The sequence below is a fragment of the Crotalus tigris genome, unplaced genomic scaffold (genome assembly GCF_016545835.1).
Source record: "Crotalus tigris isolate CLP2741 ecotype Arizona unplaced genomic scaffold, ASM1654583v1 scf7180000019068.10715455, whole genome shotgun sequence".
NCBI lineage: Eukaryota > Metazoa > Chordata > Lepidosauria > Squamata > Viperidae > Crotalus > Crotalus tigris.
The window spans coordinates 7,535,285-7,550,631 of record NW_024097358.1 but is presented as its reverse complement, the minus strand read 5'-3'; the positions used below and the strand labels follow the sequence as shown (position 1 = coordinate 7,550,631).

Sequence of the window (15,347 nt, the reverse complement as noted above, 5' to 3'; positions counted from 1 at the left end):
TAAGCAGCAAAAGCCCTATTATGCCATTTATGTCCTGATGAAGAAAAAGACCTTTATTATAGTATAGCAATTTTTTTTCACAATTTAGACTGAATATAACTATTATAGTAAAAACATGTCTGTTGGTGGAAATGTGGTAGAAATAACCACAACTGTTCTAAGTGAGAATCTGTTTCATTTCCTGGCAATTGCCTATCAAAAAGCATGGTATAATAATAATATAAAGGAAAATCCAGGCTCCATATCAGTAACTGACATCCCAAGCCAAATACTAAGCTGTAAACCAAGGTTAGTACCTTTGCCTGGCAAGCCAATCTGAGACACAATAAAAAAAGTGCACCATTTCATTTCATTTCATTTCTAATTGCTATGGCTGCCGTTCCCTCAAGTTTGCAATAGTTGCATTTAATCACAACATAAACATTCCCAGCAAACTCTCTTTTCTGCTGTCTTTCCATGAAATTGTCTTTTCTAATCCCAATCTTGCTCTGGTTATTTTTTTCCCTCTTGGTTGTACACTGTCCAAAATCTTACAACTGGAGCAACTTGTAAAGGCTGTAGATACATACATAAAATGAAAGACAAAGAGGTTTCTTTTACTTACAAAGTACTCTTGAAAATGCTGTTTTTCCCTACTACATTACATTTGGACATTAGTTCCTGCCATTTTATCAGGAAAGAACTTGGCAAAAGCTTGAAGCCTGCTGAAAGTTTGGTACTTGAGATAATATATAAAAATGACAGCCACCCAGATTGAGACCACACAGTAAATTTAAGACTTCAGATAAAAAGGGTTACGTGCTGAGAGCAAAACGGTAGTAAGGAAGAAATATTCACCTTCTATGCAAAGTTATTCTCCTCATTCTATTATTTTAAATCTATGTTTTTCAATCTTAGCAGATGTGTAGACTTCAACTCCCAGAGTATTTGAACATTCTTTAAATGTGTTCCTTTGGATCTTTGAATCATCGCAGGGCGGGGCGGGGGATTTGGAAATCGCTCTCTGCCCTATGATTTACTGCTCTTCCGGCCACAGCATTAAAAAACGAACAAAAAATAGTGCACATCTCCTACAGCTGTCTCTGCATGACAGTGAAAAGGGGAAAGTCCGCCGATGCAATATTTTCGATTTTCCAGCGATGGAATTTCTCAATTTAAAAAATGGCATTACCAATGGATGGAAGGAACAACTCCTTCTCTAACAATTCCCGCCCTTCCCCGAGCAAATCACTCCCATCACCAGCCGCCCCGTCTCTTGATCAATGTAACAAGCAGCTACTCAAAAGTAAGCTTGTTAATTTCAGCGAACCTTACTTCCACGTAAGCGTAAGGTAGAACAACGCGACATTTTCTAAGACCAAAAAGAAATGTAAGATTTAATTGTCGGCTTCCTTAAAAGAAGAATAAGAAAGTAAAATAAAACCATTCTGATGCAAGTAGAATTTAGAGGAAGCTCCCCAATTTCCCTGCATATTTAGCTTCTGCATTTTTATAGGCCAAAGACTGAGTTTCGCTAGAGATCTCTTTTACAGCTGTACGGAGCGCCGTTTAAACATAGGCAAAGGTAAGAAAAATTAAGATTTTTTTTTTACTTGAAGTTTGCTGGGTGGCGGACAGTTGAATATTATTCTTCCAATTAAGCAAACTTCCCAGGGACGGGAACGAAGCGGGGTTATTTTATTGCAGAAGTTGTAAATACAGTGTCATGCATTTTTTAAACTAACTCAACCCGAAAAAGATGACGCAAAATAAAATGTGGAACTAAAGATAGTAACTAATGTTTGTAAATTGCTAATTGGATAAATTGCTCCAAATCAGGTAAAAGTGATTTTTCTTTGGGTAAAGACACACAAACCCATTAACCAATCTCAACGGACATTTTGCGAAGTGATTTTGGGCAATGAAGGAAAATAGGAAGTACCGATGTGTACAATATTAAATTATTAATCTTTTTTAAAAAACTTTTTTAAAGTATCAGCTATGACAAGGGATGTAAAACATTAAGACTTCATGTTGTAAATGTGGTAGATGATGGTGATTTGACACAAAAATCCACTTTCCCCAGTCAGGGAGCCTAAAATTAAACATATGTTGCTGTTGTTTTGATCCAATCCCTAAAGCTACTGGAGGCTCTGATATTTCCAATTCAGACCAAAGCAATCATTATGAAGTCTGAAACAATCATCCAGTTACTCTCTCCATCTGCACTTTAACATACTTTTTATAATCAGTAACACATCTTAAACTTCATAGCAGTGTTTCTCAACCTTGGCAACTTTAAGATGGATCAGATGGGCTGGCTGAATATTGACTGTGGAACTCTGGACTGGTTGAATGTTGGCTGTAAAATTCTGAGTTGAAGTCCACCCATCTCAAAGTTGCCATGGTTGAGAAACACTGCTTTATAGCATGATTCAATGAGAAAAATCAAAAAAGAGAATGAATCAGACTTGCCTGCGTAAATACTTATTAGAATAGAGACATTTTTTCCCCACAGGGAATTCCAGAGACTTCCAAGTTAAAGACATTTTATTCAACTGCTATTGCTAACATTCCCATTTTAGTTTAGGGATATTTAGAGGAAGGGACTAGAAGTGTGGCCACCCTACCTGATCTGGTAGAATAGGAAAGGTGGTCCCAAAGATAGCTAAGCCTTCTGGTCATATGGGGCTTTAAAGGTGATTATCAGCACCTTGAATTGCACTTGGGGGGAAAAATGAAAGCCAGTGCAGTTTGCACAAGAGGTGTTACATGGACAAACCTAATGCCCCTCATTACTGTGTACACTGCTATATTATGAATCAGTGGCAGTTTCTGGTAGTCTTCAAGGATAGCCCTATGTAGAATAATCCAGACCGGAGGTGACCAAGGCATGATTGACTCTGAGCAAGACCTCAGTGAGGCTGGCTATTATAGTCAGAGCTCTTTTGCATGATAGTCATAAGGCATGTCAGACACAATTTTATTTTTCACTGCGGTTGTAAAGCGAAAGCCATGGCTGTTAAGGGAACCCCTTATTCACTGGAGGGGAGGTTTGCCAGAAACTGGAAGTAAATGTTGATTTTTGGCAGAAATATCATAAATCGTGATTACATGACCATGGGATGCTGCAAATGGCAGTAAATGCAGGCCAGTTGCCAAGTGCTTGAAATCTGGTCACATTACCTGGGAGGAGGACTGATATCAGAAACTGAATTGTCCCTTTTCCAGGGTCTGTCATAACACTGAATGGTTGCTAAGGATTGGTATTAAGTAGAGAGGTACTTCCATATCCTTAGTTTGTCTTTTTAACTGAATCTCTGATTAACTTATGATGCAAGTCCTTGATTTGTTAATATCAGACTCTAACATTTCAGAAGTTATAGAACTATATTATCCAACAAGATGCAGCAAGATGCAATTCAGTGGTGAAAAAAATAAAGTCCTGCACTTAGGCAGGAAAAATCAAATGCAAAGGTATAGAATAGGCAGTACCTGACTCAACAGTAGTAACTGTGAAAAGGATTAGGTGTCTTAGTGGACCATCACTTAAGTATGAGCCAGCAGAGTCACTATCATTACAGTGAAATATCATGAGAAGTGATAGTATAGCATTTTATTGACTAGTGAGGCCACACTTAGAATGCTGCATCCAGTTCTGATCACCATAATACAAAAAAGAAAAGGAAAGAAGGAAGGGAAGGAAGGAAGAAAAGGAAGGAAGGAAGGAAGGAAGGAAGGAAGGAAGGAAGGAAGGAAAAAGAAAGAAAAGGAAGGAAGGAAGGAAGGCAGAAAGAAAGAAAGAAACCCTAGAAAGAGTACAGTGAAGAGTAACAAAGATTGTAAAGGGTCTGGAAGCTAAACTGTATGATGAACAATCAAGGGAACTAGGTATTTCTAGTCTACTGAAAAGAAGGACTAAGGGTGACGTGATAGTTGTCTTCAGCACTTGAGGGGCTGCACTGAGAAGATGGGGTTTGACTTATTCCTGAAAACACCTGAGGACAGGACAAGAGGCAACGGGTGCAAGCTGGGTAAAAGAGATCCACCTGGAACTAAAGAAAAATTTCCTGTAAGAATAATTAACTTGCCTTCCAAAGTTGTGGCTGCTCCATTGCTGGAGGTTTTTGAGAAAAGATTGGGCAGCCATTTGCTTTGGGTAGGGGGTTGGACTATAAGACCTCCAAAGTCCCTTTCCTGATTATATTATTCAGGAAAAACTTTACTGAACTTCCAAACAGCACAAACAGTGGTGAGTTGCACTGGTGGTTGTTATCCAACAGTACCTGAAGACCTATATATTCTCCAAATAATGCTACCATCCACTAATGGGAAAAACTAATATTGTACCAGATTACCTCAAAGCCATACAAAATAGGCAAATAGCAATATATGTTTTAAGCCCAGAAAGTGATAAGGTAACATGAGAAAAGAATTCTTCAACTCATAGGCTGGATTCAATATTAATTAAATCATAATATGTTTGGGTTAGGGTGGGTTGGTGAGAACCCAACCAACTGTAATTTGTTCATTATTAAACCATGGTTTAGCATGATGTATGGACTCAGTTATGATTTTGTTTCTTTCCTCATTCCTTCTCTTAGACTAAATTGCTTCTTCAGATATGTCATTTTATAATGCAACTAAATCTTTGACAAAAATGATAGACTCACAAGGAGATTGGGTTCCTGTACCCAGCTTGATAGACCATAACAATTTTAGGCCCCTTTGCCTGCTTCAAAAGAAGATGAAGACATCATGGTGGCAAAGCTGCTCTTATCACAAAACTGAATATCAATTATATCATATGCTGTTACCAGGAAATGACACTTCAAGTTTAGGTAATCTTCAAGAATCTGTCTCATTCATATATTACTTATGGGATTATCTGTCTGTTGCATTTTGAGAAAAGTACAAAAAAATGAAAAGTACATTTTTAACACTAACATTTGTATCACCTGCACTCAAGTATGTACTCAAATTGTGTGAACAATTTTGTCTGAGATTTCCAGAGGCTGAAGGATAAGAGAGTCCTTGAGCTCATGTTTATGAAAATTAGAATAAACAGCAAAGTTGAAAAAATAGATTATTCAAAATCCATTTATGCTATCTAAAACAGATTCAGCAAATATTTTTAGCCTAAGGACTACATATAGAATTAATGATCTACTGAAGCTCTGTAAGGTATGGTTGAGGCTGCAAGTTTGGGACTCATTTTTTCCCCACTGTCATTTAAGGACCAAAACTGATGCTTTCAGTTTGGAGAAAGTAGCTAAGGATTACTTCTGAAAATGCTTAATTTGACTCTGCTAATTTATCACACACTCACCCAAAACAAACAAACAAAAGAACCCAATTTCTCTATCTCCCACCTACACACTGGACCATCCTATTGTTCACTCAATGGCACACAAACAGCACTCAACAACAGCACTGAGGCTAGGCCTGTAGGCCTGGGTCTCAACCTCAGTCCTAGTGTTACCTCTGCCATTCAAAAGGGCTGACTCATACTGTTTCTCAAGGTGCAAGTGCTTTAGGGAATGGGATGGTTGCCCCTGCAATCCAGTGGCCCGCAGGATCTGCTCCATGTACAAAACGTAAGGTGATGTCCTCTTTCTGTTAACAGGCACCTGTGAACTACCCTAGGCTGCTTTGTTCACAGGAGGCCTTCATTCTTAAAGTGGCTTTGGACAATGCTCTTCTGCAGTCTCTGCAACCTCTGAAAACTACATAAAAGCATATCCCATTTTCATACAGTTTCCAGAAGTTCTAGAGGCCATGAAAGAGCATGGCCCTCTCACAATTACTGGAGGGTCTGGCCACACAAGAGCACACCCCATTACCATGCAGCCTCTAGAACTTCTGAAAATTATATAAGAACAGGCCATGTTTTTGAGAATAATTATTGGTGTTGATGAATGCTGGAGTAAATACCAGAGTGCCACCCATAATAATGTCATAGTGTATCATACGTCATAGGTTCATCATCTCTGGTCTAGATGATGCCCATGAATGGCAGGGTGTCAATAGGCATCTCCATTTGTATTATCTTTCCTGATTTATTGTTAGATTGTTTGTTTTGTAACTAGCCTGTCCAATATGGAAAACATTCTATCAGTAGAATGATAGTAGGATTATCTCCATGATAATCCTATGGCCCAACCCAAGCATTCAAAATTCCAAGTATGTTCACCAGCCAAAAAATTGTGAACCCCTGGTCTTGATGTATCTCTGTGTCAGGCGCAAGCAATCAGAAGTATTCATGAATAGTCACAAACAGAAATAGTCATCTATTACAAGAATCTCACCAGATTAGTTATATTCCCTTGGGAACAGTCACATAAGGCTTCAGGGATTCTGGGGAAGATCAGGTCTGTGCTGCTTTCTGCAGTGCAAGGATTCTAAGATCAGCCCCCTCTTAACATCTCCCTCAATCCAGCTGGAGATTCTACCACAATCTCTAGACTACATACTTCGGTTTTCAGAGAGAATGGTTTCTGTGTAAACAGGATCATAATCTGTAACATATCATGATATTCAGAGCAGATACAGAGTGATCACTAATAGCTTGAACAATGTTTGAATCCAATTGAATCCAATCAGACATGGTATAGATGCATTATAAAACTTATGCACTGGAAATCAGGAAAAAAAAGAGATAATTTTGATCTGTAATCTTTTTCTGGTTACCTAAAAGCTGTTTAATATTTTCCTCAAGGCCATATCCATACTCTTTTACACCACCTTAGAATCATTTCCCATCCTGAGTGCAAAGAAACCATTTGGCAAGGTACCATGGGAGCTAACTTCAGGCATATTCCCATCAATGTCCATGGATAGTGTTGACTGATCATAGAGATGTGACTTATGAGGAAATTTCAGATAAAACTTGTGTATAAGATATGGGCCATATGGACTTTTGCTCTCCCAAATTCAGGGCAGCTCTTCCAATGAATCAGATATCCAAAACATCTCCTGCATCTAGAATCCAGATATCAATCCTCATATTCTTCTTTTCTATGTACAAGGAAGTGGAGGAATACATTTAGAGCCTAAGGGACAAGACCAAAGTCCTCACAGCAATCTTGTGTGGAGGGTTGTCACTTATCATGAGTAATGCATGCCTTAAGCATGAGAAAAGGCATAGAAATACAGTCAAAATAATCCACTTGATAACCCTAGAGAGAAAAGAGACAGATAACCAGAACCAAGCTGTGGTCTCACTTTTGGTGTAAAGGAGTATAAGCAATGCCACTATTTACAGTACACAGTGTTAATATCTATAATTAGAGTAAATTAAAGTCCCGTGAGAAGAAAAGAATATATAGGTGCCTAGAAACCCATAGTAAGCTTATTCCATATTATTATCAATGTTACATACCTGTTACAAAGGTCACAGTTGGATTACCTTCTTTATCATTCCAGTGGAAGATGGAATATACTCCAAGAGTTCTTGGAGTATATAATCTATAGCCTTGCATAGTTCAGATCTCTTTTGCAATTTTTCAGCCAGGGGCCCAGTGCATGCCAATAAGATACTTTATTGCATTTATATTCAAATATTTTGATTTCTTATGTAAGTAGGCATTTTCCCCACTAAATGTCCCCACTACATTTCCCATTGACTTATAATCATTCATTTAATGACTGTTGGAAGTTCAACAACAATGAAAAAAGTGACTCACAATTGGCCTTTCACTTACAATCATTGCAGCTTCCCCACAGTCAAGTGATCAAAATTCCAGTGTTTGGCAACCAGCATGTATTTACGACAGTTGCAGCATCCTAGGATCATGTGATTGTCATTGGTGAACTTCCCAAGGGGCTTCTAACAAGCAAAATCAATGGGGGATTCCAGATTCACTTAACAGCATGGCAAAAAAGGTAGTAAAATGCAACTCATTTAACTGCCTTGCTTAGAAACAGACATTCTTTCCAACTATGATCATAATTTGAAGTCTTACCTGTACCTGTCAATCTCTTGCCTATATGCTTCTGTGCTACAGTTACATGTGGCTATTGCTAAGTAATGATTCTTTTAACAGTTGGACGTCTGCAGAAAATACAAGGCACAAGAAATAATAGATGAAGGAGTTCTGGAGTGCGAAATTCAAGAATGGTAGCCACAGGTTGCCCAAAAAGAAGAAATGTCTATGGAGGAATGTACTGTATTTATTTTTACTGTAGAAGCAAATTTTATAAGTGGCAATACATGTAGTCCTTGACTTACAACTGTAATTGAGCTCATAATTAGAGTTGTAAGCCATGAAAATCATAGTCCATCACATGATCATTTTTATAGCAATCCTTAAGTGAACCCTACAGTCATTAAATGAACCCATTGTTCACTATGGGGTGTTTTTTGTCTAGAAACTAGAAGTAAATATTAGTTTCCAGAAAAAAAAATGTAAATTTGTAAATCATGTGACCAGGTGGCACTGCAAATGGTCATAAAAGCATGCTGGTTGCCAAGCACCCAAAATGCAGCCTCATGATGTGGAAAAGGCAACATTCTGAAACATAATTTGTATCCAAAGTTGTCTATGGTTTATTGTAACATGGTTTTCTATATTAAAAAATGATCTAGAAAAAATAGAAGTCTCCTGAGAAGGCCATTGCAAAGAATAAAAGACTGTTATCTTGGCAAATGAATTCACTACCATAAAAACAGTTCTGCAAAGGGGAAAGATCACTAATTAAAACTTAAAACTAAAATAAAATTACATAATTCCAAAGAAAAAGGTAGAGGCTGAAATAAACTAGCAGTCTTTCTAGAAACAGTCTTGACTTGGTGACAAGTATCACAAGATGAAACATAGCCCTTGATATCTACTATCAGAAGTTGCAAAATACTCCGTGTGTCTCAACAGTTCTTGGTAAAAGTAGAGTTGCAATGTTTTTACTCTTAAGCATAGGGGAACATATAAGTAGTTGATATGGAACTATCTATTATTCACAGCAACGATGAAGCAAGTTCTAGAGCACACCCTCACCTTTCAAAGGCACTTTTCAAGAAATGTCAAGAGATTTAAACTGAAAATATATCAACTTGCAAATAGAAGTATTTCCTACTTTCTGGAACTCTTAGTATGAACTGTAGTTAATTAGATAATGCTGATTTAGAATCAGTTTGATTCAATGTCAACAGAATCATTTGCTGCCAGAATTGCTGTTCTCTCATTAAAATAGTTGTCTGCTGCTCTATTTCTATGTGTTTCTATAGTACTTCTAATATTATGATTTTTCTCAATATTTGTTCTCTAGTTTGCAAAAATTCAGAGTTATTCATCCTTGAAGACACTATAGATGGAATACTGAAAGGGGATATTAGTGGAGTTACTGACACTGAAGTAACTAGCACTGTCAGAATTTCTCATGAAAGGTCTGTAAAGGTGAAAAAGATACATATTCCAATCCAAGACCTTGATTCCTTTATTAAAGAAAAGTAAGTATAACATAAACAACAAAATGAAAATAGATTCCAGCTACATTTAACATTCTCAATACTTAAGTTCTCCATTCTTTTAAAACAGTAATGTCTCTGATTAATTGACCTCAATTAGTTTCAATTTTTAGCAATCATATAGCTTTTCTCCAGGAGAATCTGAACCCAACCTAATTTTTCAGGTCTCCCAGTGGTGCAGCTATCACCACTACTGTTATGTTTCAAGTTTGGTGAGGCATTGACGAGGCAAATGGTACAAACAACAACTCTTCATTTAGTTAACAACAGAAGCAGCCCTACCTGCTGCTTAACCACTATTTATACAGCTCACCACTAGGCGGCAGCCAATAGAATTAAAGCAGTATTTCCCGCTTAAAGACAAGCTAATTAACATGCAGACAGTCAGTCTGGAGCTTAAACAGGTGCAAGCGTTAGACCATTTCCAACAGTTTCCAAGTAATTAATACATAACACCCCTTCCCCCTAGATAGTTCATAATGACAAATATTGAACATAGTCCTGTAAATATTTTGGTGGCCTTCTTAACCGTTGCAAGCACTTTGGCACCACTGTAGGCTCCCGGTCTACTAACTCGCCTGGCAGGCTGGGTAGACCAGGGCTTTGGGACCCATTTGCTATGGGTAGACCAGAGTCTCTGTGGCTGGTCTGTCTGGGTAGACCCGAGCCAGTGTCCATAGGTGGAACAGTTTCCACTGGGCTGGAAATCGGAGCCATCTGCCGGAATTGCTCAGTGGGTGCAGTCCCTATGTTCGGGGCCAACTTGGCATCTGCTAGTGCCCCATCCCCTCTCCTGGGAGTCTCACCCTCGCTTGCAGACTCCGATGCACAGCTGCTGTTGTGATGCCCCTGAATTTGACTTTCTCGAGAGTCATGAGCCAGCAGCTGGTTCGCTAGCCTCTTGCACAGTTGGTCAATGTGCCTTTGTAGCATGCAAGGCTTCCAGGACCACTTCGTAAGAGAATGGCCCTGACACCTTACCAACCACAACTACCACCCACAGTGACCCTTGCCCATAGTTTTGAACCCAAACCAGGTCTCCAACTTGCAATCTCTGTAGTGGCATTGGCTGTGCTGATTACGATGCCATTCGGTCTGGATGCAGACAATCCAGCTTAGTGATTAAGTGATGGCCCCATCTTAATTCTGCTGGGCTTCTGCCCGTGGAAGTGCAGGGAATCGTGCATTGGCAGAGTAAGAAGTCTGCTAGTCTATGCTGCCAGTTGCCAGTTACGATCCTTTTTAAGGATTCTTTGATCGTTCAGACCATGCGTTCTGCTTGGTTGTTAGAGGCCAGGTGAAAGGGGGCCAAAATGGCATGCCTGATCATGTTAGCCCTTAAAAAGGACTGGAATTCTTCAGTAGTAAACAGCCCCATTGTCTGAAACTATCATGTCAGGTAACCCGTGTGTGGCAAAGATCCTGCGCAGTTCCTGGATGCTCCTGGCAGTAGTCATAGTTGGAACAGGTGTGACTTCTAACTACTTAGAGTGACTGTTCACCACAATAAGGAACAGCTGTCCCTGAAAGGGTCCCGCAAAGTCAATGTGGATTCTTGACCACAGGGCTTGTATGGTTTCCCATCGATGGATGGGGGCTTGTGGCATTTCTGGTCGGGATTGCTGGCAAATGTAGCAGCTATGTACTTGGGCCTCAATATCTTGTATCTAACCCTGGCCACCACAGAAAGCTTCTTGTGAGTGCCTTCATCCGGACTATTCCCGGATGTCCCTCATGCAGAGACTCTAGTACCCTGGGTCTTAAGGAGTGTGGAACTAGGACCCGACTCTCCCACAAAATGCAGCCTTTGTGAGCAGATAGCTCATCCTTCCTCCTAGAGAAGCTCTGAAAATTAGGCCCGAGACTCACGTCCGGCCATCCTGTGAGCACCCAATTCAACAAGCAGCTTAGCATCTTGTCCGAATCTGTTTCGGCAGCCACGTCCCTTGCGTTAAGGGGAGACTCCAGCAAATCCTGGATAGCCAAGATGAGAGCAGCCAGAACGGGGTCTGGCTCTGATTGCGGCAGGGGCAGCCTACTAAGGCTATCCACGTGGCCCATTCCCCTGCCCAGTTTGTGAATTAGACAGTAACTATAAGCTAAAAGAAAAATAGACCACCTCAGCATCCTAGGAGATAGTATATGAGGTGTTTGTTTGTCCGTCGTGAACAGACCCAGAAGTGGCTTGTGGTCCGTAAAGACCGTGAATGGACGACCATACAAATAGTCATGAAATTTCTTGACACCAGCCATGATGGCCAATGTCTCTTTATCTATTTGGGCATAGTTGTGTTCTGCCGAGGACAGAGTCCTTGAATAATAAGTTATGGGAGCTTGGCTCCCATCAGCCATTAAATGGCTCAACACAGCCCAATCCCATACGGGGATGTATCACAGGCAATGCAAATGGGCAGCTGTTCATTGAAATGCACCAGAACCAAGTTTGACTGCTGAAAAACTTTTCTCGTGGACACTGGTCCACTGCCACTGTGCTTTTTTGTCCAAGAGCCGATGTAACGGCTCTGCCACTGCGGCCTTGTTCAGAAGGAAGGCATGATAAAAGTTGAGCAGGCCTAAGAATGCCTGGAGCTCCCCCGTTGTCTTAGAGCGAGGAGCCTGTTGAATTGCTTGAAGCTTGGATTCAGCAGGGTGAATGCCTGCGGCATCTATGTGGAAACCGAGGAATTCGGTTGAAGCTACCCCAATTTTGCATTTCTCCTTTTTTAATTTCAGCCCCGCTTCGCGGAAACACTGAAGGACGGCCTTGAGCCGTTCTGCCAATTTCTCTACTGATTCCCCAGCTGTGAGAACATCATCGAAATATGGACATACACCTGGAATACCCTTGAGCGTGCGTTCCATCACACCCTGGAAAAGCCCTGGGGCAACCCTGACCCTGAATCGTAGGTGCTTCACCCTGAAAGCTCCCCTGTGGGTAACTATAGTTGAGCTTCTGCCATGGCATCGTCCACGGGCAGTTGCTGGTAGGCTTGAGCCAAATCCAATTTGGCAAATATGTGACCTCCCTGTAGTGACGCCAGAATGTGGCTGACTACAGGCACCGGATATGAATGTTGTTGAAGCAATCTATTAATCGTGCACTTATAATCCGTGCATATGCACACCTCCCCGTTGGCCTTAAGTGGTGTAACTATGGGGGTTTCCCACCTACTGCTCTCTACTGGCTGCAACATACCTTGTTCCACCAGCTTGTCCATCTCTACATTGATTTTGGGTTTGAGGGCAAAGGGCACTCTTTGAGGCTTGCTCTTTACTGGGGGTTACAGTAGCATCAAGGTGGAGGGTAATTGGAGAACCCTTGAACTTCCCTAAGTCATGGCTGAACACATCAGCAAACTCTTGGCAAACTAATGACAGGTCCGTTGTTTGCATTCTGTGTATACCAGTCATGTGGATGTCTAATGCATCAAATCAGTCTAGCCCGATGAGGCTTGTGCGGTGGCCCTCAACTACTACGACGTCCAGGGAACCCTCAAACTCTTTGAACTGAACTTTGAGTGTGGCTTCTTCTTTAACTGCTACACGGGCGTTTTGGAAATCAGTTAACAGGCAATTCGGTGGCTTGAGTTTAACTCATTTGCTGATGCAAATGTGGTTAAAGGTTCCTTGGGAAATTATAGACAGGGCTGACCCCGTGTCTAGTTCCATGTTGCATGGGACTCCATGAAGTCATGACTTTAAGTCTCAGCTTTTCCTTCGTGGGGCGATGGGCACCTGTTCTAAACATGCTCCTCCTACTGGCACAAAAACCAACTCTGTGTTGTCCCGGGGCCCTCTGCGGAACCTGCACTCCAAGTGTCTGTGTTAGCCTCTACAGCCCATACATCGAGTGAAGGGAACTTCCTTGTCAAGTGGCTGCTGAACCCTTGCTGGTGGCTTCTGCAGCAGATCAATTTAATTGTCTATGTCGGAGGCCTCGCTTCTTTCCGCGTCCTCTTGGTGGATGGCTTCTGGGTGGGGAGTGTTCTTGAAGGGCTCCCGCTGCGGCTTCTTCAGCCATAATCTCCTTTAGAGCATCTTGGAATGACAAGGACTCTTTTGCGAACAACTTCTGCTGAAGGTCCCTGTTCCTCAACCAACACACCAAACTGTCTCTCAGTCTCTCTTCGAGGTCTGTGAAATTGCAGAGCTGGGACACCTGTCGAAGAGCGGCTATGAACTCAGCAGCAGACTCACCTGGTTGCTGCTTCCTTTGTTCGAATGCGTGTCTCCAGGCAATGACTGAGAGCTTTGGCTCAAAATGTTCCTTGAGCATTTTCTTGAGCTCAGCATAAGCGACCGATTCAAGTGTGGCTGGTGCGACCAGGTTTTCGGTGATATCAAACGTCACCTGACCACACACACAGAGCATTGCGGCCTTTAAGCTGTCTTCACTAACTTGGTTAGCTCTCAGGTAGTTCTCAGCTCTCTAAATGTAAGAGCTTCACCTCTTGGGATGTGACACATCGAAGTCTGACAATTTTCCAAGCTTGGCCATGGTGAGTTGTCTCTGATCTCACAATACCTTGTGCTGCTAAGGCTTCTGTTGTTGGTCCTGGGGACAAGTCCCTCAGGGTATTAGCCTCCAGAGTTGCGTGCTGGCAGGTAGAGGGGGGAACATAGTTCCTACCAGGGCACTGAGGCCTGGTCTTACTCCTACTGATTTCTGGCTCTTTCTTTCTTTGCAGCACATCCCACCTTCATTGCCACTGTTATGTTTCAAGTTCGGTGAGGCATTGACAAGGCGAATGGTGCAAACAACAACTCTTTATTCACTTAACAACAGAAGCAACCCTAACTGCTGCTTAACCACTATTTATACAATTTACCACTAGGTGGAAACCAATAGAATTAAACCAGTATTTCCCAAAAATGTATTATAATTTAAAGCCTCTAAATAGCTATAAATCTTTCACTGCAACAAGATTTAATTCTTTCTAAGCATTAATCAAATATGGTAAAGAACATAGCTCAGAAATGTACATAGGAAATTGGAAGGAAATTGATTACTTATTGCAACTGAACCTATATTTATTGAATTGGTTTTTTTTTCAAAAAGTTATAAATTGGATTGCAGTCTACTTTATTGAAATATATATGTATTCTTTTTTTAGAAAAATCAACACTGAACATCCATTTATTAAACAATCAAAGAAACTCCAGAGGAACTTATACGTGATCACTGAATCAGCAGAAGCTGTGGAAATGACAACGTTTGGGGAATCCAGCAAAGTAGAAAGCAGCATCTTTCATAAAGCCTACATCAAACTGAGCCTGCAGGTCTAATCTGAATAGTGAATTATCATGAAATTGGAGGAAAGAAAAATGCATCTCCTCTTACCAAATTATTGTATCCCATACAACTGATCCAAGATTTTATTTTGTCTTTTAGGGTACCAGAGATAGGAAGAAAATAATCACTATCCCAAAGGGGTGCATCTTGGCATTCAAAGCTAAGAAATTACTTATAGAAGAAGGAACCTTAGGTAAGGGACTTTTTTTTATCTGAGGCCAGTACCAATTATTAGTTTTCTGAAAATGTTACTGCTCCAGCAAGCTGAAAGTTTCAAAGATCTAGCAGTTGGCTGATAACAGGTAGAAGTAAGTTGGACAGATATTTGATCTAATAAAGTGCAGTTCTCATGTTCATCCATTTTCTCAAGAAAGGTAGATGTGGGTACATTTGAGTTCAACCTTCTGTTCAGTGCAGGAATTCAATTAAAGTATCCCTGATACACAGCTGCCTATATCTCCCCACCCCCAGTCTCTCTACTCTCCATTTTCCAACTTTTTTTACTGTTAGAATTTTATTTCATTCATTTGAAATCTTTCTTCCTACAACTGAAATCATCATTCCATTCCTGAATTCTATAATGAATGAGAGCAATGTATGTTCTTTTCTTCA

General features: G+C 40.7%; 1 protein-coding gene across 2 annotated transcripts in view; it reads left to right on the top strand.

Annotated features, from left to right (window-relative positions):
• The first annotated feature begins 1,073 nt into the window (after positions 1-1,073).
• Positions 1,074-15,347, top strand: part of GSDMA (gasdermin A) — a 32,240-nt gene continuing 17,966 nt past the window's right edge. The window contains exons 1-5 of one of the 2 annotated variants that reach the window (XM_039358965.1): positions 1,074-1,564; positions 8,025-8,142; positions 9,244-9,424; positions 14,557-14,722; positions 14,835-14,928. In XM_039358965.1, coding sequence (XP_039214899.1) covers positions 8,127-8,142; positions 9,244-9,424; positions 14,557-14,722; positions 14,835-14,928 — 457 coding nt within the window. In that variant the 5' untranslated portion in view covers positions 1,074-1,564; positions 8,025-8,126. Of the gene's footprint in view, positions 1,565-4,583; positions 4,821-8,024; positions 8,143-9,243; positions 9,425-14,556; positions 14,723-14,834; positions 14,929-15,347 lie in introns of both variants that reach the window. The other variant, XM_039358964.1, reaches the window with a different exon arrangement.